The sequence below is a fragment of the Dromaius novaehollandiae genome, chromosome W (genome assembly GCF_036370855.1).
Source record: "Dromaius novaehollandiae isolate bDroNov1 chromosome W, bDroNov1.hap1, whole genome shotgun sequence".
Classification (NCBI taxonomy): domain Eukaryota; kingdom Metazoa; phylum Chordata; class Aves; order Casuariiformes; family Dromaiidae; genus Dromaius; species Dromaius novaehollandiae.
Window position 1 is genome coordinate 48,471,079 of NC_088130.1, and position 23,036 is coordinate 48,494,114.

Here is a 23,036-nt window from a genome sequence, read left to right on the forward strand (position 1 = left end):
TACTGATCCATTCTGGTAAGTTCAAATGTAAATTACTGTAATAAGTCATTTAAGATACAACCGGGGAAACCAAACCTAAGCAGAAAGGACAAGAAAAACAAAGTGGCAGCCACCACTCATTGTCTTCCACAGGCACTATGAAACTCAGTTTATGAGGAGAAGAAAACGTGAATTGTTCCTCAGCCTATGAAGACTCCTGTCTTCATACAGAAAAAGAGTAAACTTAAATAGATTCTTCAGCTGCCCCAGACTCTCCAAAGTGACAGCACAGCCTCAACTTTCTGTTCTACAAGGATTTTCTTGCAATTTCTGCAGAGACACAGCAGATATACCATAAACAGCCTTGCAAGATTTGAACAGGAAACTCCTGCTAAAAGTAGCCTACAGAATTAAGCTTGTCAACAGTTGTCAATAAAGTCTGCAACCTCACAAAAGTAAAGATGCTGCTCCAGTCTTTGTCAGTCATCTAAAATTAAATAAAAATAATAAAGATGAAAAGGAAAGAATCCTTAGGATTTCCTTTTCCTATATACACGTTGCATTTTCATTATGATAGGATTAGAAATCTTAATATGTTATTTGAAAAATACAGACTGAATATACTATATAATATTGTATTTCACAAAATTGTTTAACATCTGACACAAAGAAACAAAGAACTCTACACTTTACTGTTTATTTTTAAACAGCTTACCTTGTAGACTGTGAACCATTTCTAAAAGCACAGGGGTAAGAGTCTGATTATATTCGTGGAAAATATCAATAAAAAGAACTTCTGTGCATGGCTGGAAAAAGAAAATCTGCTATAGAGTCTATCAAAATAAAGACAAGTAAAATGCATTTTATGCTACACAGCATAGCATGCAATATAATAGTAAATTTTGCTACAGTGTATGAAATATCATTTCAAATCACACAGCATGTTCAAGTTTAGCAAGATTTTGATCACTGGGTCTACACGAGCAAGTTCTGTGGTGCAACAAGAGTGGATCCATGGGAGTGAAACAACTTGTGTTGAGAAGCCAGTGACCACACTGTACATATTTAAGAGTTTTCTTTTGGATTAGCTCCAGTTCATCATCTGGACTAAATGCCCATTTGCACTTGGAACACATTAGATATGCATCTTCTTTCTTAGTTTCAGTTTAAAGTAACCCAGCTAATATGCTCTGAGATCACCCTACAAAGCAAATCACAGTAGGGACAATTGGGAGATTCACTTCAAAAAGCACACTTTTGATGTGAACTAAAATGCTAATATAGATGCATCTGATATAACTTTTAGCAGACATGATCAATAAAGAAATTTTTAGTGAGAGCATGAAAATGAAACTCTGTTGCTCACCTAGTTCTATCCATCAGTTCAAAGAAGAAAGAACTTGCAGTGGGCTTAATAACCACCACACATGGCATATAATACAATCCCCACAGCAAACTCCTTTCCCTCTCTCTCAGAATACGAAGCACATAGTTTCCAGTATATTTCAGAATGTTTGTGCACTGATATATGGACAAAGTTAAGCTGAATTATTACTGATGAGGTTTCTCTAATCAACTAAAGACTTCTTAAAAACATGAGCTTCTTTTTTTTACCAAATGCCATTGCTCTTGTACCATCAAAAAAATGCATCCAGAAATGTTTCATTTCAAATTGAAACTCTTACCCTGAGACTGTATTTCCAAGAATCTCCTCCTGTCTCTTCTACAGCTATTAATTCACAAAATAAAAAAAGAGGGAGAAAGTATTATTTCAGCTATGTTTTAAGCTTATTTAGTATTTACTTCTGTGAATATCATGGACTACTGAAAAGTTTCAGGTTCTGAAAACAATCTCCAGAAGGAATACCTGTCTATAAAACAGGAGTGCAGAAAATTAAACAGCCAATATTGCAATAGGTAATTTGTAGAGGTAATGTGAAAAATGAAACTTTTATACCAGTATCTAAATAAAGTGAAAACTATACAATGTTTCTTACTGAAGCCTTCCGGGTCCTCTTCCCACATTGTCAACTCTTCCTCTGTCAGCAGGAAATAGTGAGTGACTAATCTCCTACATATTTCCATTAGTGTTGGATATGTAAAAAATGCTGTCTTTATCTTATGTGCTTCAAGAGTTTCAGGACTGCTATCTGAAATAAAATGTGTAATTTCAAAATTACAATTAAATGGCTAATTAATCAAACAGTTTAGTAAAACTAGAAAGAAATCAATAAGTAAGAAATTCTTCTCCTCAAAGAAACAATTATATTTTTGTAACAGATTTCCAGGTGATTTTTTTTTTTTTTAAGCAAGTCAAACTCCTCAATCCATTTAATTTTAAGAGATTTCTTTTACAGCACAATTAGACTGATAGGTCTGCTGGACTTAAGTTGATTAAAAAAACCCACACACACAGCACTCAAAAAGAGATTCACTTATACCTATTCAGAAAGAATCCAAATATCATCTTAAAATTAATTTAAGCGTTCATTTTCAACACTAAAGATACTAGTAAAAAAAACAAATATCATATGCTACACAAATAACACAATCACTATACAACAGTCTCACATTAAGAAAAAGTATTTTTCTCTAAATATTTTTAATTTTTTAATGAAATCACCCAGTTCTCTAAAAGTAAGGGGCATTTATTAGAATATACTATATTCTTCATGTCTCAAGTGAAAGTTACATTTCAAAAGCTCAAACACAACTATGAACATACGTAAGCAGCAATTTCTGTTAACAATCAGGGCATTCTAAGGTACTATAAATTATGGAATAACGGTGAAATGTATCAGTATTTTAAAGAATTTTATATGCTGGATTAGTGTAATCTTTATGACATACATACCTTTATATTCATGAAATTGATTTTTTTTTTGATTTAGCAATAAGAATGCTAATTGTCATCTAGTCATTGGCAAAAGTCAAACTAATATGAAAGTTCAATTTTTTTGGAAAAATGTAGTTCAGCTCCAAAGAAATCAATTTTAGTTATCTGTACATACAGATGTGTACATAGAGTCAAAGACTTGTGAAATAAAGTTCAACAGAAACAGAACATAAGCTTGCTGTGTATTCAACTGCCACAAATTTACTGTATTTTTTATAGCACTGTTACTAATTAATTAAAATTGTTCACCGAAAACTAAAATGATCATCAGAGAAAATATGCTTGATAACAAAAGTTCCTCAAGGATTTAAAATGACTTGGGCAAGTCACTATTTACATTAGTACTTTCACCAAAATAACAACTAGAGACAGAAGCATACGTTATTAATGAAGTATTAAGCATTTCAAAACAATGTCTTAAAGGAGTTTAAGTGTTGGTAACAACTAGCAAGATGTTTCTCAAGAACTGAAAAATGTTTTTAGTAAATAGGAGCAGTACCTTCAATATTTTTGGATGGCTTATAAGCATAATTTTTTACAATCATCTTCATGAGATTCATGCACTGTACAATAAACCGCTCAAATACAACTCCTTCACCAGCCTCTGTGAAAACATAGCTTACAGCAAACTCCAATGACCTCTGAATCAAAGGGGTAAATGAAAAAGGATGTTGATCCAGGAAGTCCAAAAGCTAAAAATTAAGGAAGAGGAAAGAGAAAAAAATCAAATGACTTTTTGTGCAAGTCTTATGTATTAAATGCTTTCACAAACTAGTTACAAAAAACAAGTGCCTATTTATATAAAACTATAGAAAAGTAAGAAAACTGAACATAGGAAGGTAGGAAAGGATCAGTATCAATGCTACTGAAACATGAACTTCTCAATGAAATTCCTGATTCAGATTCAAAATTACTTCTTGCTACAAGTTTAAAGAACAATACCCGTTTTCTATTAGACAGGCTTGCTTGCAATATAGTATAAAAAAATGTATCAATCACATTTAAGACTCTTAAAATTTTAGCTGATACTTACACATAAATTTGTTTTAAACAAGTTCAGTTGTTCATCTTGCTAGGAACACATCCCAGCATCAAAACAGATGCCTCTAAGGAGAGGCAACCCACAACATTTTCACCAGACTATCAATCTTTTGTTGTGTTTATAGCTTTCAAACATCCTATATCACATCCCCCCAAAAGTGACTCCAACGCATGCAGGAACTAACTGACAATTTTGAAACAGATCACTACAATTATTTGCTACCCAATCCCTAAAGTTAACAGATTTTAGTCTAATACTCTCATCAATACACACATGGGATTTGAGGAAGATCCTTGGGTTAAAAAAAGAATAATCCATCTCTATTACAATTATTTCAATTTAAAAAAAAGAGGTGTGAGGGAGAAGTTTTTTGATCCTTTTTTCTCCCTCCTTAACCGCAGTACGAGCAGCTGCCTCTTCAGCTTAGCTTTTCTAATCAGTAATCTAGAGCAGCCTGGCCTGGTCTATTCCTTTCATCTTCTCTACTATTGCAAAAATACCCCAAAGTATAAATTCTTGCATCCTAATTTCCAGAGGTGCTAGATTATCTACAAAAAAAAGCATTCTCTCTTCATGTTTATAAAATAGAACGAAAAGAAGGTGCACAACTCCTATATTCTGCCTGTGAGTTCAAATTAACTTCTGTGATACAGACATAGAATATTGGGTCAGAGCACCTTCAGTTCAATTTCAATGAGAGCTCCAGGTGCTTCCCACCTCTGATAACAAGACTGAATATTTAAATAAGATTCATGACCCCAAGATACAATCTGTAAACAATGGGAACACTATAGATTTTGTATTTATGAAAGAGAGCAAATGACGTTGCAATTCCTGCTTATGCTGAGTTAGCTGAAAACTCAAAACATATTATAATAAAAAAGTCAGAGTGTAAGAGTGAGAAAGTTTTTTGTTAACCTTCTTTCAATAAACTAATAGTGGCCAGTTATTCAATCCAACTGCTCACAAACAACAATCTAACTGCTTGTGAAAGGCAGCATAGAAAGTTTATAATCTCTTTCCCTGTCAATGCCATTCCCAGTTACAAAACTGTTTTCAACAAAACATCTAGAATTGTTTTTCTGAACAAAATCCTAGTTATAATTTACCTACAGGATACACTTAACTTTGTTTGAGGTAAGGAAACTTATTCTTCACTCCTGCAATTTACGTTAGCATGAGTAGACAGATATGCTTTTCTTTAAGTAGAGCGTAAGTTTTCACAAACATGTTTTACAGCAAAGAAGCTGCAGCTCCTTCTGTTTCTTTGAAACATCTGAAACTTATTGTTTTTAAGGAATATATATATATATATATTCGGATAGGGTCGGCTCTTCCAGAAGCTGAAAAATGTTCAGTATCTGAACGGAGAATTTACTTACCACTTTAGTGAATAGAATTATAGTCTTTTCTAGACGATCTCTGCATACGTTTTCTCCTCCTATATTTCTACCTGGTAGAATCAGATATTTAACAACAGCTATTATTTTTCAAATTTTTCTTTTCTTTCTGTATGCTATATTTGAAGAAGTTAATGCTGAAGAACAACTTGCTTTGTCTGCAGTTCAGGGGATATGGCAGCCCAAAAAAAGTAGAAAAAATTCCATGGCAGAATAAATTCAAAATCATAAATTCAAGATAATGAATAGTGGAACAAATTCTTTAACCCTCTCTCAGCTGCAATGAAAGTCACTGTAACTGATCAGAATAAAACAATCAGGACATCATTACAGACAATTCAGTGAAAAAAAGTCAAAAAATGCAAACAAATGCTAGGGCAGACAAGGAAATAAATATAAATAAATAAATACATATAAATACAAAAGCCATGCCCTTAGTACATAATACTGTGTGCTCTTCTAGTAACCTCACCTTTAAGAAAGGCAACAAAAATAGAATGAATTCAATCAAAAAATAGAATGAATTCAATCAGTGACGAGAAATGATTACAGACCACTAGAAAACACTCTGAATAAGGTTATGAAGATAAGTCAGAGCTTTTGCATGCAATAGAAAAAAAACAAAAAGAGCCATAATGAAGGCATACAAGCAAAAAGGATGTTATAATAAAAGTAAACTCTAGTCCAGTTTAGGTAGCAGTGCCTGTTTTTGCAAAACAGCTTAGTGATTAAAAAAGTGGTCTGGAAATGTGAAGCATCAGCTCAGTTCTCATCAAACCCACAGTCCCCATGTTCTAGAAGACTATCATAACCATCAAGCTAGGAGATAGCCAGGATGGTATGGCTTTCAATTCATTCTGTTAAATCTAGACAACTATCTAGCCAAAAATCAAAGAAGGACCAGAAAGAGCATGACTACAGTATGCTAGAATGGGTGAACAGTTGAATGTAAAAAAAGCTTGCATTGTAGAAGAGGAAAACTAGATATTTAGTTTTGACATTGAACACAGTGCTGTTTTCCATCAGCTTTTCTAGACACAAGGCTTAAAACCGAGACTGGCCCCTCTCTACTACAGATTCCATAGCCAGGTACTTTCATTTCTATCAAAAAGAATGCTTTCTACTCCTCAGAAAAAGTTTTTTGAATCATAAATGAATGGCTTCCATCAGGCCCACTACGAGTGCGGAAGCAAGAGAGCAGAGTGAGTTCAGATGCAACACTAATTAGCATCTTTTTTTGCTAGCTTCAGGTGACTTCCCATTCACTGTGCAAGAACCACACCTGCCAGTTATGCTTATACTTCTGTTGAACATGTTAATACATGGTTGTCTGGTGCCAGGCTACTTTTTCAGGTCTAAAGTATGTATAGCTGAATGTGGTCTTTATTTCCCATATAACATTTACTAAAATACATGGCAACCTCTAGGAAAAAAAAACAACATAAAACCCTCCCAAACAACATGAAAACTCAAGATGATTTGGGTTTTAGTAGCATCTATATATTTTAATATGTCTCTCCACAACTTAACATTTCTTTTCAGAATAGGTATTATCACATCAAGTATAATTTTGGTGAGAGTGCTTTTGGTCTTTTAACATAAAAGGACATTTTACTTAAAAAGTCTTTCCTGTACAGTTTTAGTAGAAGTGCATTTAAAGTAATAACACTACACTCAAAAAAAATCCCAGCATCACAATAATTCTGATGCAACTGTATTATGCTTTCTTCCAACTTTTTTAGTATTTAACAACAAATATAAAGAAAAAGATTTGGGTACTTACTACACTCCAAAAACTGTTTTAGCCGTTCAAACACTGTGTGTAGAAAACCCTGAAAAATATAAAAATATACATATTGAAAGATGAAGCTCATTTCGTACCATATTGAGAAAGATCAGTCAAATTAGTTAAAAATATTACTAGCTCAGATATCAGTGTTATTTAACCAATTGATTCTCTTCGACAAGTAATTTTCACATGAAATAAATTAGCTAGCAGACTGCATAGATCCAAACTGATCTTACCAGTACAACACAAACAGTGCAGCATCTCTAACAGAAAGAAGTGTATGTAAAAGAGAGATGCATGTAAATACTGACATATGGTTTATAATCTGCTTACCCACTTCCTTCCTCCTGAACTCACAGAACACAATCTAGCAGGTCTACCTGTTCTCAAGTTACTAATTTAGGATGTTGCCGTGAGGTACTTCATTCTTCCAACAAAAAAGGCAGTGCAGGTGAGTAACAGGGAGAGCTTTCTCTTTTTTGTTCAAATGGGCTGCATACCACGGGCTTTTATCTCAAACAGACATGAATCCCACAGACAAATATGCCATTATATTCATCATTAGAATGAAAACATCTTCCTCAAATGATGGTAGAAAGTACGCATAAGATATCTTCCAGTAGGGAACAGGGGTGTCACTGTGATACAAAAGCGGATACAGAAGTAACCTTGAGGCAGGTAATCCAGCGAACGTTGCTGTCCTTATCACAGGATAGTCATTTGCTTTTCACCAGGTAGACTGATGAAAGACATCAGGATTTTCTTCAAAAGGGTGGAAGAAAGCAAGCTCCCAAAATTATTTGTTGGCACTTACTGCCTATTCACACTTTCCCTCAGCCATGAAATGCACCAGGAAGCAGGACAAAGCAGGACATGGGCAAAATGCACTCATGGTGAGCCAGACCTGCTCCAAAGCTGCAGGTTAAGCACCCTGATCTAAATTTCATGGGATACTTTTTTGCTTTTAAAATAAATAAATAAATAAATAAGGACTTTTTTAATGCCCTGAAGGCACTGCCAATGTACAGAAAAAATTAGGCTAGGTTTTGATGAAAGTTTATCTTCCGTAACAATACTGACCCAAGTTCCTCTCCAAGTTTCAGGCCTCTCGTTACCACCTTTGTACCAGTGCACGGTGCCCGAATTGTACCAAAAGTACTGCTTCAGACACCACACCTTGAACCAGATCTAGAAATGGATCACTCAAAAAAACAACTGAACAAAAAAAAACACTCAACATCTTTTTTTAAACCTAGATTAGTTTTCTGACCCAATTTGCTTATCAGTTCCCCAACCTTACGTTGCTATAATTGAGGGTGCAGAGGTAAAGGAAATCATCAAGGCTGAAGGCCCTAATCTGGTAAACCACAACAGAAAACAAGACGTAAACACCCGAAGACCACTAGTAAAACTCACTATTGTCTACAAACTAATGTGTGAAATTTAACATATGTATTATCTGGCCCATATATATCCAACTTTTATTTCCAGACTTCAAACTGTTCTACAAAAGCAACTAAGTACGCACTTCCCAAATGCAACCAACATGAAGGGAATTTAATTGGCTTGTTCAGTATCACGCAGTTACACCGAAAAAAAAAAATCTGAAATTTCTTATGCAGGAACTATTTGACCCAATAACCTCTACTTTTACACAGTCTCAGAAGATCTTAATCATTTTTTATTTGATACCTTTATTAACTGAACATAGCAATGAAAAAAATGGATATAGTAGAACTAAACCTCCCTTGTGTGTAAGACAGATGAGGTACTGATGGTACTTTGGAAAGCAAGCTGTGCAAAAAGGAAAAGCTGTTTGTTTGCTTTGGTATTTTTTAATACATTGTTATTTAGAATGTTCAGACAACTGAAAGATTTAAGAAAAAGTTTGCAGAAACATATCAGGGTATATTTCCATGAATTAGTGTATCTACTACTAGGTATCTACTAGCAGGCAATATTTTTCATTTAATTTTGCAGTCTGGGCTTCATAACATGTTCTTACCGACCTTATTGCTTTATTTTTTCATAATGCTTTTGATGCAAAAATAAAGCATCATGTCTTTGAAAGCAGACATAAAAAGACTTAGAGAAAAGATCTAGTATTTTAAGGGAAAAAAGCTCACAAGCCAGTTCTCCCCAGCGATGGCACACCCTCCTCACAGACACGTCGAGTCTCACAGTATACTGTACCTACTCTTAATTAATGGTACTCAATGTATCAAATAAGCAATATTGCTTTCATTTAAAAACATATGATCTCTTATGTTACCTGTTATGACTCACAAACCCAATAAGGCTATAAAAAGGAATAAACTTTATGGTTTTGGTTTTAACTATTTAGATTTTCACCTACATATTGACATCTACAGAAATGGTTCAATGATTTAATTATGTTATACAAGGCATCTAGTCATTAACTCCCCTAAAACATAACAGAAGACGACAGCAGATACATCTTGACCAAGTTGAATACATCCACAGAAGTTGATACAGCTAGGAACGACCAAGAAAAAAAACCAAAATGAACAGATACGCTCATTTTCTTGGAAACTCACAAAATTTCAAGGCTTGCCCAGAAATTAATATCAGAATCTTCCTCAGCATTATGAACTAGTGCCAGCTCCTTCTGGTATCTCCGGCCTGCAGGCAGGACGCAACACTAAGCTCTCTTACATATCGATACACTAATATAATGCTAAGGTGCATATTCCTTTGACCATTTCTGCCAGAGGGAGTATCAGATTTGGTGCGTAAGAAAAACATGGAAAGACAAAGGAGGTTTCATTACCTGGATCTGAATATAGGAAAATACAGAAGAGTTTTAAATCAAAAGCAGTGAAAAACCCAGACAGATTAAACCACTACCAGTTACATATATTAAAAAAATAGTTTCTATCTCATTACATCATACATCTTCTCTTGCACAAGTACCATCTTTACTTTGCACAGCTAACGATTTTGAGCTGAGCAAAAATAAAAGAATGAATGCCGAGTGTAAAATATTTACTGTTAATTTATCAAGTCAGACTCAGTTGAAATGGTATGCTGAAAGTATATTGGATTATAAAAAGTATATAACATTAATTTTCATTTTTGCAACAGCGTGAAGATGCAAAGACAAAAGAACAGAATTTTTCTTTATTATTAAACTCAATCAGCACAGTTTAAATTACAAGATAAAGCATACTTTGGTAAAGATGTAACTGTATTGCAACACAGACATTTTCCATATCTACAGAGTGCTCTATTGGCAGACACAGCAAAATGGTAAGTTTTGCAAAGATTATGACATAGCGTGTTGCTAAGTACTGTCACTTAAATAAATTGGGGATGCAAACACAAAACACACCCCTGGAGCTCTCAAATCTGTTTGACAATAAACTGACAAAATTATTCTTTAATTTGTGTAGAGTAATAGGGCTTTACTAATGCAACACTAGAAATGGAAACACTGTACACTATAAAAGAAAAAGATCCAATTCTAACACCATAACACAACTGGGGACTGCAAAGCCCCCGAAAGCCTTCTTTAAAACAAAACAGGAAGCTATTTACCAAAGTCTGATGTTCTTCCCAAAGCTGTATCTTTAAGTGACTCTACAGTGTTATGTTCACATTGAAACATTCTCTCAGTTGTCAATCAGCATGCTCAAATACCTCTCTGAAGTGCCTGTGCACAAATGCATACAGCATGAATAAACAGGAGGAATTAGAGATCTGGGTGCAGTCACACGGATATGACCTGATTGCGATTACGGAGACACGGTGAGATAGCTTGCATGACTGGAGTGCTGCCATGGATGGCTACACACTCTTTGAGAAAGACAGGCCAGGAAGGCGAGGAGGGGGAGTCGCCCCTCATGTGCGAGGGCAACTGGAATGTATCGAGCTCTGCCTAGGGGTGGATGATGAGCGGGTCGAGAGCTTGTGGGTAACGATTAAAGGGCAGACTAACATGGGTGACACTGTTGTGGGTGCTTGCTACAGCCCACCTGATCATGAAGAGGAAGTAGATGAGGCCTTCTACAGACAGGTGGAAGCAGCCTCACAGTCACAAGCCCTGACTCTCATGGGGGACTTTAACCACCCTGATATCTGCTGGAGGAACAACACAGCAAAGCACAAGCAATCCAGGAGGTTCCTGGAGAGCAATGATGATAACTTCCTGACACAAGCGATGGGAGAACCGACAAGAAGAGGTGCGCTGCTGGACCTTGTACTAATAAACAAGGAAAGGCTGGCTGAAGATGTGAAGGTTGAGGGCAGCCTTGGCTGCAGTGACCATGAGATGGAAGAGTTCAGGATCCCGCGAGGAGGAAGCAGGGCAAAAACTAGGATCACAACCCTGGACTTCAGGAGACCAAACTTTGGCCTCTTCAGGGACCTTCTTGCAAGAATCCCACGGGATAGGGCCCAAGAAGGAAGAGGGGTCCAAGCAATCTGACTAATATTCAAGGATCACCTCCTCCAAGCTCAAGAGCAGTGAATCCTGATGAGCAAGAAGTCAAGAAAAGGGGGCAAGAGACCTGCACGGAAGAAGAAAGAGCTCCTAGAAAAAGTCGGCCAAAAGAAGGAAGTTTACAGAAGATGGAAGGAGGGAGAGGCCACCTGGGAGGAATATAGGGACGCTGTCTGAGTAAGCAGGGATGGGACTAGGAAGACCAAGGCCCGTTTGGAGTTTACTCCGGCAAGAATAGCAAGAAGGACTTCTTTAAATACATCAGTAACAACAGGTAGACTAGGGAAAATATAAGCCTGCTACTGAATGGGGCAAGGGCCCTGGTGATGAAGGATACAGAGGAGGCAGAGACACTGAATGCCTTCTTTGCTTCAGTCTTTACTGCTAAGACCAGACCTCAAGTATCCTAGACCCTGGAGACCACAGAGAAAGTCTGGAGAAAGGAAGACTTTCCCTTGGTTGAGGAGGATTGGGTTAGAGATTCCCTGACATCGACAAGTCCATGGGCCCTGATGGGATGCACCCACAAATGCTGAGGGAACTGGTGGACGTCATTGCTAGGCCACTCTCAATCATCTTTGAAAGGACATGGAGAACAGGAAAGCTGCCTGAGGACTGGAAGAAGGCTCATGTCACTCCAGTCTTCAAAAAAGGCAAGAAGGAGCCTTCCAGGGAACTACAGGCCAGTCAGCCTCACCTCCATCCCTGGAAAAGTGATGGAACAGCTCATCCTGGATGCCATCTCTAAGCATGTAAAGGATAAGAAGGTTTCACCAAGGGGAAATCATGCTTAACCAACCTGATAGCCTTCCATGATGGGATGACTAGCTGGGTAGATGAGGGGAGAGCAGTGGATGTTGTCTACCTTGACTTCAGCAAGGCTTCTGACACTGTCTCCCATGACATCCTCACAGGCAAGCTCAGGAAGTGTGGGACAGATGAGCAGACAGCGAGGTGGATTGAGAACGAGCTGAAAGGCAGAGCTCAGAGGGGTGTGCTCAGTGGCACAAAGTCTAGCTGGAGGAGGCCTGTAGATAGCGGTGTCCCCCAGGGGTCGATACTGGCTCCAGTATCGTTCAACTTATTCATCGGTGACCTGGATGAAGGGGCAGAGGGCACCCGCAGCAAGTTTGCAGATGATACAAAACTGGGAGGGGTGGCTGATACCCCAGAGGGCTGTGCTGCCACTCAGAGAGACCTCGACTGGCTGGAGAGGTGGGCAGAGAGGAACCTCATGAAGGTCAACAAAGGCAAGTGCAGGGTCCTGCACCTAAGGAGGAACAACCTCATGCACCAGGATAGGCTGGGGGCTGACCTGCTGGAAAGCAGCTCTCCAGAGAACGACCTGGGAGTCCTGGTGGACAAGTTGATTGAGCCAGCAATGTGCCCTTGTGGCCAAGAAGGCCAGTGGCATCCTGGGCTGCATTAGGAAGAGCATTGCCAGCAGGTCGAGGGAGGTGATCCTCCCCCTCTACTCAGCCCTGGTGAGGCTGCATCTGGAGGACTGTGCCCAGTTCTGGGCTTCCCAGTACAAGAGAGACATAGAGCTGCAGCAAATCCAGCAAAGAGCTACTAGGATGATTAAGGGACTGGAGCATCTCTCATACGAGAAAAGGCTGAGAGAGCTGGGGCTGTTGAGCCTGGAGAAGAGAAGGCTGAGGGGGGATCTTATCAATGTGTGTAAGTATCTCAAGGGAAGGTGCGAAGAGGATGGGGCCAGATCCTTCTCAGTGATGCCCAGTGATACAACGAGAGGCAACGGGCACAAACCAAAACACAGGAAGTCCTGTCTGAACATAAGGAAAAACTTCTTTACTGTGAGGGTAACAGAGCACTGGAACAAACTGTTCAGAGATGCTGGGGAGCCTCCTTCCTTGGAGATATTCAAAAGCTGTCTGGACACCATCCTAGGCAACATGCTATTGGTGACCCTGCTTGAGCAGGGAGATTGGACTAGATGATCTCCAGAGGTCCCTTCCAACCTCAACTGTTCTGTGATTCTGAATGTAAATTTTATTTGTGAAGTAACTGGCCTCCTCTATTTAATAGTCTTTCTTTTGTTATTTGGTTACCATGATATTCACTTTCATCTTTAGGAACCAAAAAAACCCAGTAATGCCCCAGTAAAACCAGTAATATTTCTCTTTTTTTCCAAAAAGAAAGAGAATTCTGAAGGGTTTTTTTGCCATATATACTTTTCTCAAATTTAGAAATGAAGATCAACTTAGAAATTCTAAAATTTACTGTAGGCAACAAGCCACAAGCATCACAGAAGTTCTTCTCTAGGCTAATGGAAAGAGTGTTTGGGAAAGATCAACTTCGGGATCTTAATTTTCCCAAGGCCCTGAAATATGAACTACATCATTAGAAAAATTATTTAAGTAAAACAGATGCCAAGAATAAATTAAGTTAGAAACAAAACATGAAGTTGAATCCACAAAAAGGACTTCCTCTTTGGACAAAATCACTTGAACAAGTTGCTGAAAAGCAGTATTTGAAAGATGGTTTTAGCACTCACTGTCAACAGTTTGGGCTGAAATTTCTCATATTAGGTGTCTGCACCAGACGAGGCTATTTTAATTTTCTGAAAAATTTCAATCATATTGATTCTGAGAAAATTAAATAGTCTTCTGCTAGGTGTGCAGATTTACTTGTGAGGCTGAGAGAGACCTCTAGGGGCCATTATCTCCCCAATAGCAACACCTGCAGCAGGTGCACAGAACCTCTTGCCCCCAAAACATCACGCCAGGGCTACGTCCACTCCAGCACAAATCACGTTCCTGAAGTTTTTTCTCTCAAGCACCCTAGATCTTCAGATGTGAAATAACTCAAAAAATCAGTCCATACTAACTAGAAATAGGCTGGTCAGACATCCCAGGTAAGACAAAAGGTAGATCAAAGAGAAAGAAGTAACACAAGACAAGGAATCTTGATGAGACTGTAACTTCCCTAAGTAGTTGGCAGGATAGGGAAGTTGGGGTCGGGTGGGGGGTGAACCACAACCAGGAACCATTGCAGTGTGCCAGAATGACTGGAAAGAATACAGTAACTCTGTCCTTAGTGACAGGATCCTCTACATCTCATGCTGTGGAAGAGGAACAAATCTTCTAAGCTCAGGGTAGTTTGAAATCTCACAGAGCACTACTAGAAATACAGATAATCAGATTATACTGGCCAACTTAAGCAAAAAAAAATTGCACCGATGTTTCCAGACATGCAATTTCATGGATCACTCTCTGGATCACATAAGTGCTTTGTGCAATAATCAACTTGCTGTCCCTCCCCTAAGTGTCCATGTGACTTGCCTCGCCAGCTGCTATCAGGATTGTCTAAATCTCAAATACCTTATCTTTCTGATTTCATGAACAGGGAACAAATAAACTCGAAGTACTTCATTTCCACAAGAAAGCATCCCCATGTTTTAGCTAATGGATATAAAACTAAAGAATTATATATAAGAAAACAGCCCCACTTACTAGAAATACTCATTTTGACATAGTTTTTTGCCAGTGACTTCAAAATTTAACAGAAGGGCTTAGACTTGGCTACTCAGATATAAGCTGAAGAACTTAACTTTCTTTTTAACAAACCTAACATCTGATATCTATACCTTTCCTTGTTTTCTTTCAGATATATTCTTGCAGAATTTTTCTTCTAGACAGCAAAAGCCATGAAAGCTAAAATATTGACATGCCACCAAATGCATTAAACACTGGAAGGGAATTTTGCTTTTTTCTTTTAAGAATGTTGCACTACTGATAGCACAGTGGCCAGGATCTCTCACAGCTGTAACTGAAACTAACTGCCCTTACCTAAAGGGAGAACAATTTGAAAGTGTGTTGTTTGATTTTGCTTTACATAAAAGTATACCTTTCAACAACCTTTAGGCATCTAATACCACTCAAAATCATCATGAAAGATTTTAGCGTAGCACTAGAACCAGGTGTATATCACTTACCATCACCTCTACGCTCCGATGAGGTTCTACAAACCCATGGACTGTTAGTTTACGAAGGACTAGGGAAAAAAAAAGAAAAGTTATTTGCATAGATACTTTTCAGTGTTTGTTCCAACACTCTTCCAGACATATGACTAGAATAGTAGATGCTGTGCATTTCTTCCAATTCTTCAAATAAATAAAATACATAATTTTGTACCTGGATTGCTTCAACCATACTTAAAAATTAATCTAATCTTGCTGAAATTACCTGTACATTACATATGACAGACAGTGAAGAGAACTCCAAGAATTCTTGAATCAGGACAAAGGATTCTGCAAAGACTTTAAACAGTCACCCTTCTGAAAGGTTCTGTTACAGAAAGAGGGCCAAGTATAACAGCCAACAGTACAACAGCCCATAATCCATCTTCTGAATTTTCTCAGGTTTATCACTGCCAGTAACCCAAAGAAGCTACATGCTACATTTTCTGAAACAATTCAAGGACGACATCTGCATTGCAAGCATCACACAAACATCTCAATTCTTAAATGTAGAGTAAAGCCATGTATTCATCCCACTGGTAAGTATTTGAGCATCAGCCTCGATCTCAACTGGCTGCTATCGCTACTTCTTCACTGACTAGGAGGTGAACTTATACCAACAAAATTGATAACTCAGCTTCCTCAGTTAAGTGTCTGAAGTAAGGCACAAGGGTGCAGGCCTAAATTGCAAAATATATGAAAAAGCATCCTGCCATGCCCTCCACTTCCCCGTCTCCTGACTTCTTACAACATGCATATCAGATTCCCTTCTGATGAGAAAAGAACAGAGAAATTCATACAGAGAAACAAGGGGCACCTTCTTCCTCTTCCATGGAAAACCATCCTGCTTTGGCCTTGCTCAAGACAGAGGTAAGGAGAAACAAAGATCATTGGCTTTTCCAATAGACATCTCTTTGTTAGGGAGTGTTTAGATTCTTTCCCAGAGAAGTCTTGATCATTCACTGTCAAGAAATTTATTTCATCCCTTATATTTAACATCATTTTACATTATTACCTTTCAATGACAACAATGTTCTTTCTAAGGAATTTGTGGCTGCAGCTTCATCCCCTGTACAAACTTGCTGTAGGAATGTATCTGTGTGATGATTCCACAAGGAACATGCAAAACTATAAATACCAGATGCAAGCTGCAAAAGGGAAAAAAAAAACAAACAAGAAGCAATAAATCTGATTTGATAGAGTTAGCTATAGCACAAATTCCTAAATTTTAAAGGCTAGTTTAGACTTACAGTATTTAATCTATCTTCTTGTATAACATGAGGCACAATGTTTCACTTGCTTCTCTGTTGTCTTTAATTCTACTGATCCAAACATGTCTTCCAAAAAAATACCTCATCTTAATTTGAAAATATTATGAGAGAATCATGTTTTTCCTTACCACTAGCTTCTGTGACTCTACCACTTTAAAAATAACAATCCCTTCTCACCTGATTTACAACTCCAGCCATAGGTCTGTAACACAGTATTAAGGCTTCAAGAAAGTTTCATGTCTCACACCGCAGTATAGAAGTGTAAGAACAAATTTTTTTGAAGAACGTATTGAATTATGCCTCAAAACCACTCTTTTAAAAATAATGCAAGTTTATATATAATCTGCTGTACGGCATGATAACATAAGGCTGACATGCATATATTATGCATAACCAAAATGCCTCTACATATTACACATTGCATTACTTACATCATAAAAGAGTTTCCTATCTGCAGCAAGTCTTTTGGATGCCAGGGTCTTCGTAACATGATAGAAGGTAAGTAACGCTCTGTGTTGTCGAAGATCATCTTGGACCTTCACAGATTCCAGAAGAGTGGGAATAAGTTCTGGCCACTGCCTTGGGCAGTCCACCCTAGCAACTTTAGCAATCAGTACAGAGATCTGAGTTGCTATCTGAGAGAAGTAAAAACAAAACAACAACAAAAAAAAAACAGGTACCGCAAAGTCAGAGATCTTTAAGAAATGTACACTGTAGAAATACAACTTTTATTATTTGCAAGCAGCTAAATAAAACCTGAATTAAATAAAAAACCTAGTAAGGATTGTTAGTTTTTGGGTTTTTTTAAATTACTTTAAAGTTTGATGAATACAAAGCAACCAACATAAAAGTGGAGAAAAAAATGTATTTCTTAAATTTAATGGCAATATTTTATTTAAATATTTAATACAAAGCTGGCTATATCGCTTAAATTTTATATAAAGACCACTCCAGTCATTTTTTCTTCACATAAATGAAGACTCAAATATTCGGATATCACATTTTACTTAGCGACTTTTCCTAGAAAAAGCTGGGAAAGCATATAGAAAGATGAATATACAACACCCTTATTACTGCTAATCCTAGATATCCTTTTTAGCTTTTAGACAGAGACTCTTCTTCTATATTTGTATTACTATAAATCAAGTTATGGTCTCAAATTCAAAAGAACACGTTAGAGCACACTGAACTTCGATTACTCACTTTCCTGGATCAGTGGCTGCTAAACAGCAACCTCTACATACATGTTACATCACTGCCTTCCCTTTTTTTAAATTAAAAATATACCTATGGTATACATGAGGGGAGGAGAGAAAGGAAAAATTAAGGAGCTGCTGTTTTTTAATCTCACAACAGTTTTGCAGCTGAGAAAGAAGAAAGAAGAGTATGTTCAAGTAACTCATGTGCAATATGCTCATGTGCTACTGTTTTACAAAAACTGACATTTTACCATTTTAATTGCAAATGTTAAATTAAAGATATTAAAAACATTAACATGATGTATAGGTTTGTATTTCTTCAGCTGCACTTCAGTCTCAGGACTTCTGAAACTGATTGACACAGAAGTTTAATACGGTTTTTGGCTGGATTAGTTTTAATCTACAACGGTTCCCCAACCCATCTTAAACCTGCACGAGTATTTGTGTGATCAGAGGATACAGGGTATGACAACACCAGGAGTGAATGGTGGAGCAGAGGGGAGGAAGAGGCAGAAACCTCTCCTTTCCTTAGCAGTGCTGGCTTATTTCAGGTTAATGTTTTAAAACATGAGAAAGCAAAACTGCCTGAAACATGAAAAATTGATCGAGCACTAAATAGAAACACTACATTTCCATCTTAAGGAAAAAATACCTTTTAATTCTATCAAGGGGAATTCAAGCAAGTTATAGGCATACGACAGAATAACCATGTACTCTTTTACTGCTTCTTTAACTGTGCCATCTGAAGGGTGACCACCACACAAAACTTCCTGCAATATTTATTCCTGCCCACTTGCATAAGAAGAATTGTTTCTGAAGACAGTAATAAGGCTGGCAAAGAAGAGTTGGGAGTCTTATTTTTAGATCAAGTGATGTGTTTGACAGGGGGGCACAAATAAGCTCTTTTTCAAATGTGGTACAAGAAACAACCTGTACAGGGAGGCTGACAGTACTCTCTTCTTTTTTTGAGGACTGGCTTTTTAAGTTAAGATAGGAAGGGTTTGGGGGGAAGGTCTGCTGCCAGATATTTCAAGGAGTATTTTGTTACTCTGTTCCCTCCATACAGTAAAAATCTTCAGAGGGCATAGAAATTATGCTCCCAGCATATGTTATGCTCCTTTTTTTCTTTTCTGCCTCCCCCGGAAGTCAGCTCTAATCATCACATCACAATATGATGTCTAATTCTTATGTTTTTGGTTTGTTTGTTTTTTTTAAATGCATGTAAGGGTTATAATTTCTCTACTTTCAGTGATGCAGTATGCACAAAGCACAGGCACATAGTAATTGTGTTATAGGACATCCGCTGCTGGAAAAGAGCGGTCAACGAGCACCCATCGGGAATCCAGCACACAGAACTCCAGGCCTATCATGCAGTACTAGAGTCTAAATGAAAAGGAAAACATCAACATACCTATAACAGGGATTAGGGGATAGGGGAGAAAGAGAGATGGACTGAAACATCTTTCTATATCTCCCAATTGTCAGGGTCCAAAGAGCTTTAGCACCAAAACATGTTAGCTAACAAGATTCCATTCAAGTGCAGGATATATTGCATGAAATTGTGCCACTCATTTACAATTCATAAATCACATCACATAAAATACAATATCTTGAAAGTGTCATACAGATAAATAAATAAATGCCTTACTCAAAAAATGTCAGTTAAAAGGGTTCAAAACTCAGCTTGTACTATAGTCTTGAAATTGCTTAACTGTTCAACAGAATTAGAACTTTAACTATCAAATGTACCATACTGCTGTATCAGCAGGTAATCTGATTTAAATATTAATGGAAGTAGTGAGAAAATTTTGATTAAGAAGTTTGAATTCAGCTTCATCTACAATGCATTAGGTTTTCAGAAATGTGAAGAGCACGCAACTGCTTCAAAATTAAGTATTTGATAAATTTTGTATTAGCTAGTAGTATAAATAACATTTACTTTAAGGTCAAACATGATATACATCAGAGTTCTTGGTTGAAATAAACAAATAGTATTTGTTTATATTTTTGGTCAATTTTAAACTGTATCTACAATACAAATTTAAAGACATCTTCTATGCCTACCTCCATTTTAAAAATTTGCATTTGACATTAAAAACCTTACACTGTTCATCACTGTATAAATGACTTTTACAAAGTATAATTTTCCATTATTTCACTATATTGCTTCAATCCTACAAATAGCAGTAATGCCATCAAGGAATCCTGAAACATTAGAACTGAACTGTCTGCAGAATTAAAGTTTGCTTGCTACACCTTTACTTTTTAAGCTTTATCTTATGCAATTCATTTCTGTATTTTCTCCAAAGCTCTTTAAAACCTGGCTTGAAACAGTAGTGAAGATTTCTTTCCAGAAACTCCTATTAAATGAGCAAGAATAAACAAACAGAAGGAAAACTCTTACATCTAGCATATGTGTTTTGAGCTGCTAGCATTAGCACTAAACTCAATTTAACAATAAATCCTTATTTTAATCCAAACAGAAGCTTAAAAATCACTTTAAATATGCAAGACACGACACTATCATACTAAAGCTTGATCATGCCTATTTAGTTTCATTAATGCTGTCTTTACATATGTGACAGCAATGCTGCTTAGGTAGGTTTATGCAGTACCATTCTCAGTGATTCATTCCTGTTATACCACCACCACCACACTTCCTGGTATGGCTACAGAAGGAGTCAGATCAGAGATTAGATACAGCTGGAAGGAAGGAGGGAGGGGGAAAAAAAACAAAACAAAACAAAAAAACCCAAATAACCCTCAGGGAGGGTGGGTTGGACTTTTGAGCCAGATCCATTCCCTGAGTCAACTCACCAATGGTTGCATAAAAACACAAAATATATTGAATTGTGGTCAAAGTTGGGGGAAAATATCGGAGACAAGATCTCACTTCAGCATAAAGAACTGTCTGAAAGGCAATACATAAATTGCAAGTTGTCAACTGTGTCATTATTAAACACTTTGTAAAGACAAACTGAATTATATACCAATTGTATATCAGAAGGTTTTTTTAGGAGAATAATAACTAATCATTCATCACTAACCTGATTCACTGGCTCATTAAAGTTAGTAATAAGTCCAGCACGCAATGTAGATTTTTCTTCTTCAGAAAGAGCACTGTTAAAATAGGATATATTTATTAGAATAGCATTTCATTTTACATAAAACCCAACTATTAACTCATATTCAGCATTGTTTTGTCACTATTAGTAGACACAAAAGTTAAAATGATCATTTCCATTTGTGTATCTGTATTTGACTGGATGAAGATTACTTTTATGCAGTTTTCTTGAAACTAATGTGTTTCAGTTTGATAAACTATCCAGAGAACATCCTTTGTTTTTCACTAACTTGGAGACATTTAGAAAGATAAGAAACAGTGAAACAAAGATAAATATTTATGAGGCCTTCTAACATCAGGGTTTTATATTTCCTTTTTATGTGACATTTGGAAATACAAATGTCAAAAAGCAAATACACAGGGTAAAATGCAAGGACTGATTAAGAAAATATGGGAAAACTATTCAAATTATAAAGTCTGATTGCTGTGAGGGAGTTTTAAAGTTATTACTGTAAAGATTGCTGACTCAAGCATGTCTCTGCTCACTCATACTGTTCGATAATGAAAAAAGGTGGTTAGTATAAAGCAGTCCTGGCAACAGATGAGAGCTCTTCATGCAAAAGCAAGAATCCTTCTCTATTTACTAAAGTCATGTTGCTACATTTAAAAAACGCTGATCTTTTGAAAATTATGCCTTTGAGCTACAAAAAAAATATTGAAACAGTTATCAAGAATGCACAGAAAACTAGGAAGGATGAATTTTAAGTCGTAAGGGTCAGTTTTCATTTAAATGTAGCTTTAAATTACCTTTAGATTTCCTTTTAAGTGACCTCTTTATCAGTTTAAAACTATAGGTTACTGTATCATGCTACTCCTGCACTGCTTTACACTGCATACAATCCCAGTAATTTCTTCAAGATCGGAACACGAAACATAACAGGCTACTTTTAGAAATGCTTTGTCAGGATTTATAGATTATACTATGAGGAAAAAAATCCACTTTCATTTACTGATAGCACCCAAAAAGCTGTCTCTGGCACATGGAAATACTTAAATCATCAATTGAGGTTGTTTACATTAAACTATTAAACTATTTTAACAATGCAGTGATTTAGAAGTATACATGCAATCATCACACCTCGAAGTCTAGTAGCTGCAAATTAAGAAAATTAAACACATCAACACAACCATTTGCTGCCCTCAGTTGCCAGTCTAAGACACTAATCCACTGCTTTTATACAGCAGTTTAAAATGATGCCTAAAGCTCCTTAAAAATCACAGGTTCTATACTAATCTAGGCAGGTATTAAAGGTTCAAATCAAAATAATAAAAAAACAAAACTAGGATTTACCCTAAGATCAGATATTTGCAGCAAATTTTCTAGTCCCCTCCACCCCATGTATAACACAAATTCTCCCTATTTGCCAAATCACAGACCTTTCTTAAATATAGAACATTGAGGGGGGGATTATTTTTTCATGAGTGACTTCAATCTGCCAGCCTAAGTCTAATTTTCAAAGGTAATTTATAGCATGCAGGAAACAAACATTCACTTTTTACCAAGAATTAAGTTCCAAAATATTTTACATGAAATTCAGTTATGCCTAAAAATATTTTGGGTAACGTTTACAAAAAATTCTTCAACAGTAAAAGGTTTTGTTCAGGAAACTATTTTACTTATTAATCTGAAGCCAGCAGATACATTAAAAAGCAGGCATCATAGAATTTTATTTTCTTAGAAATAAACAAATGCAGTATATATTTTCCAGACATACAAGCACACTGAGTGATTTCCAAAACTTGCAAGCTACTATTATTACAATTAAAAAAATCTGTAACTTTAAGTGTAGCTTGTGCTACATGCTCAGAGATAACAGAAAGCACCAAAAACCTGTTTTGTTATAAAAAGCTGTTTGATTATATTATTTAATTTACATCCCCTGTGAGCTTGC

General features: G+C 36.7%; 1 protein-coding gene across 6 annotated transcripts in view; it reads right to left on the minus strand.

The window, feature by feature from the left end:
- LOC112987041 (importin-11) overlaps positions 1 to 23,036 on the minus strand; it is a 107,338-nt gene that overhangs the window by 69,320 nt on the left and 14,982 nt on the right. For all 6 annotated transcript variants that reach the window (XM_064500842.1, XM_064500843.1, XM_026106698.2 and 3 more), the window contains 10 exons: positions 21,068 to 21,140; positions 17,253 to 17,456; positions 16,566 to 16,698; positions 15,527 to 15,585; positions 7,101 to 7,149; positions 5,300 to 5,370; positions 3,375 to 3,567; positions 1,977 to 2,129; positions 1,665 to 1,708; positions 695 to 785 (listed from right to left, as the gene is read on the minus strand). In XM_064500842.1, the coding sequence (XP_064356912.1) occupies positions 695 to 785; positions 1,665 to 1,708; positions 1,977 to 2,129; positions 3,375 to 3,567; positions 5,300 to 5,370; positions 7,101 to 7,149; positions 15,527 to 15,585; positions 16,566 to 16,698; positions 17,253 to 17,456; positions 21,068 to 21,140 (1,070 nt within the window). The remainder of the gene's footprint in view (positions 1 to 694; positions 786 to 1,664; positions 1,709 to 1,976; positions 2,130 to 3,374; positions 3,568 to 5,299; positions 5,371 to 7,100; positions 7,150 to 15,526; positions 15,586 to 16,565; positions 16,699 to 17,252; positions 17,457 to 21,067; positions 21,141 to 23,036) is intronic.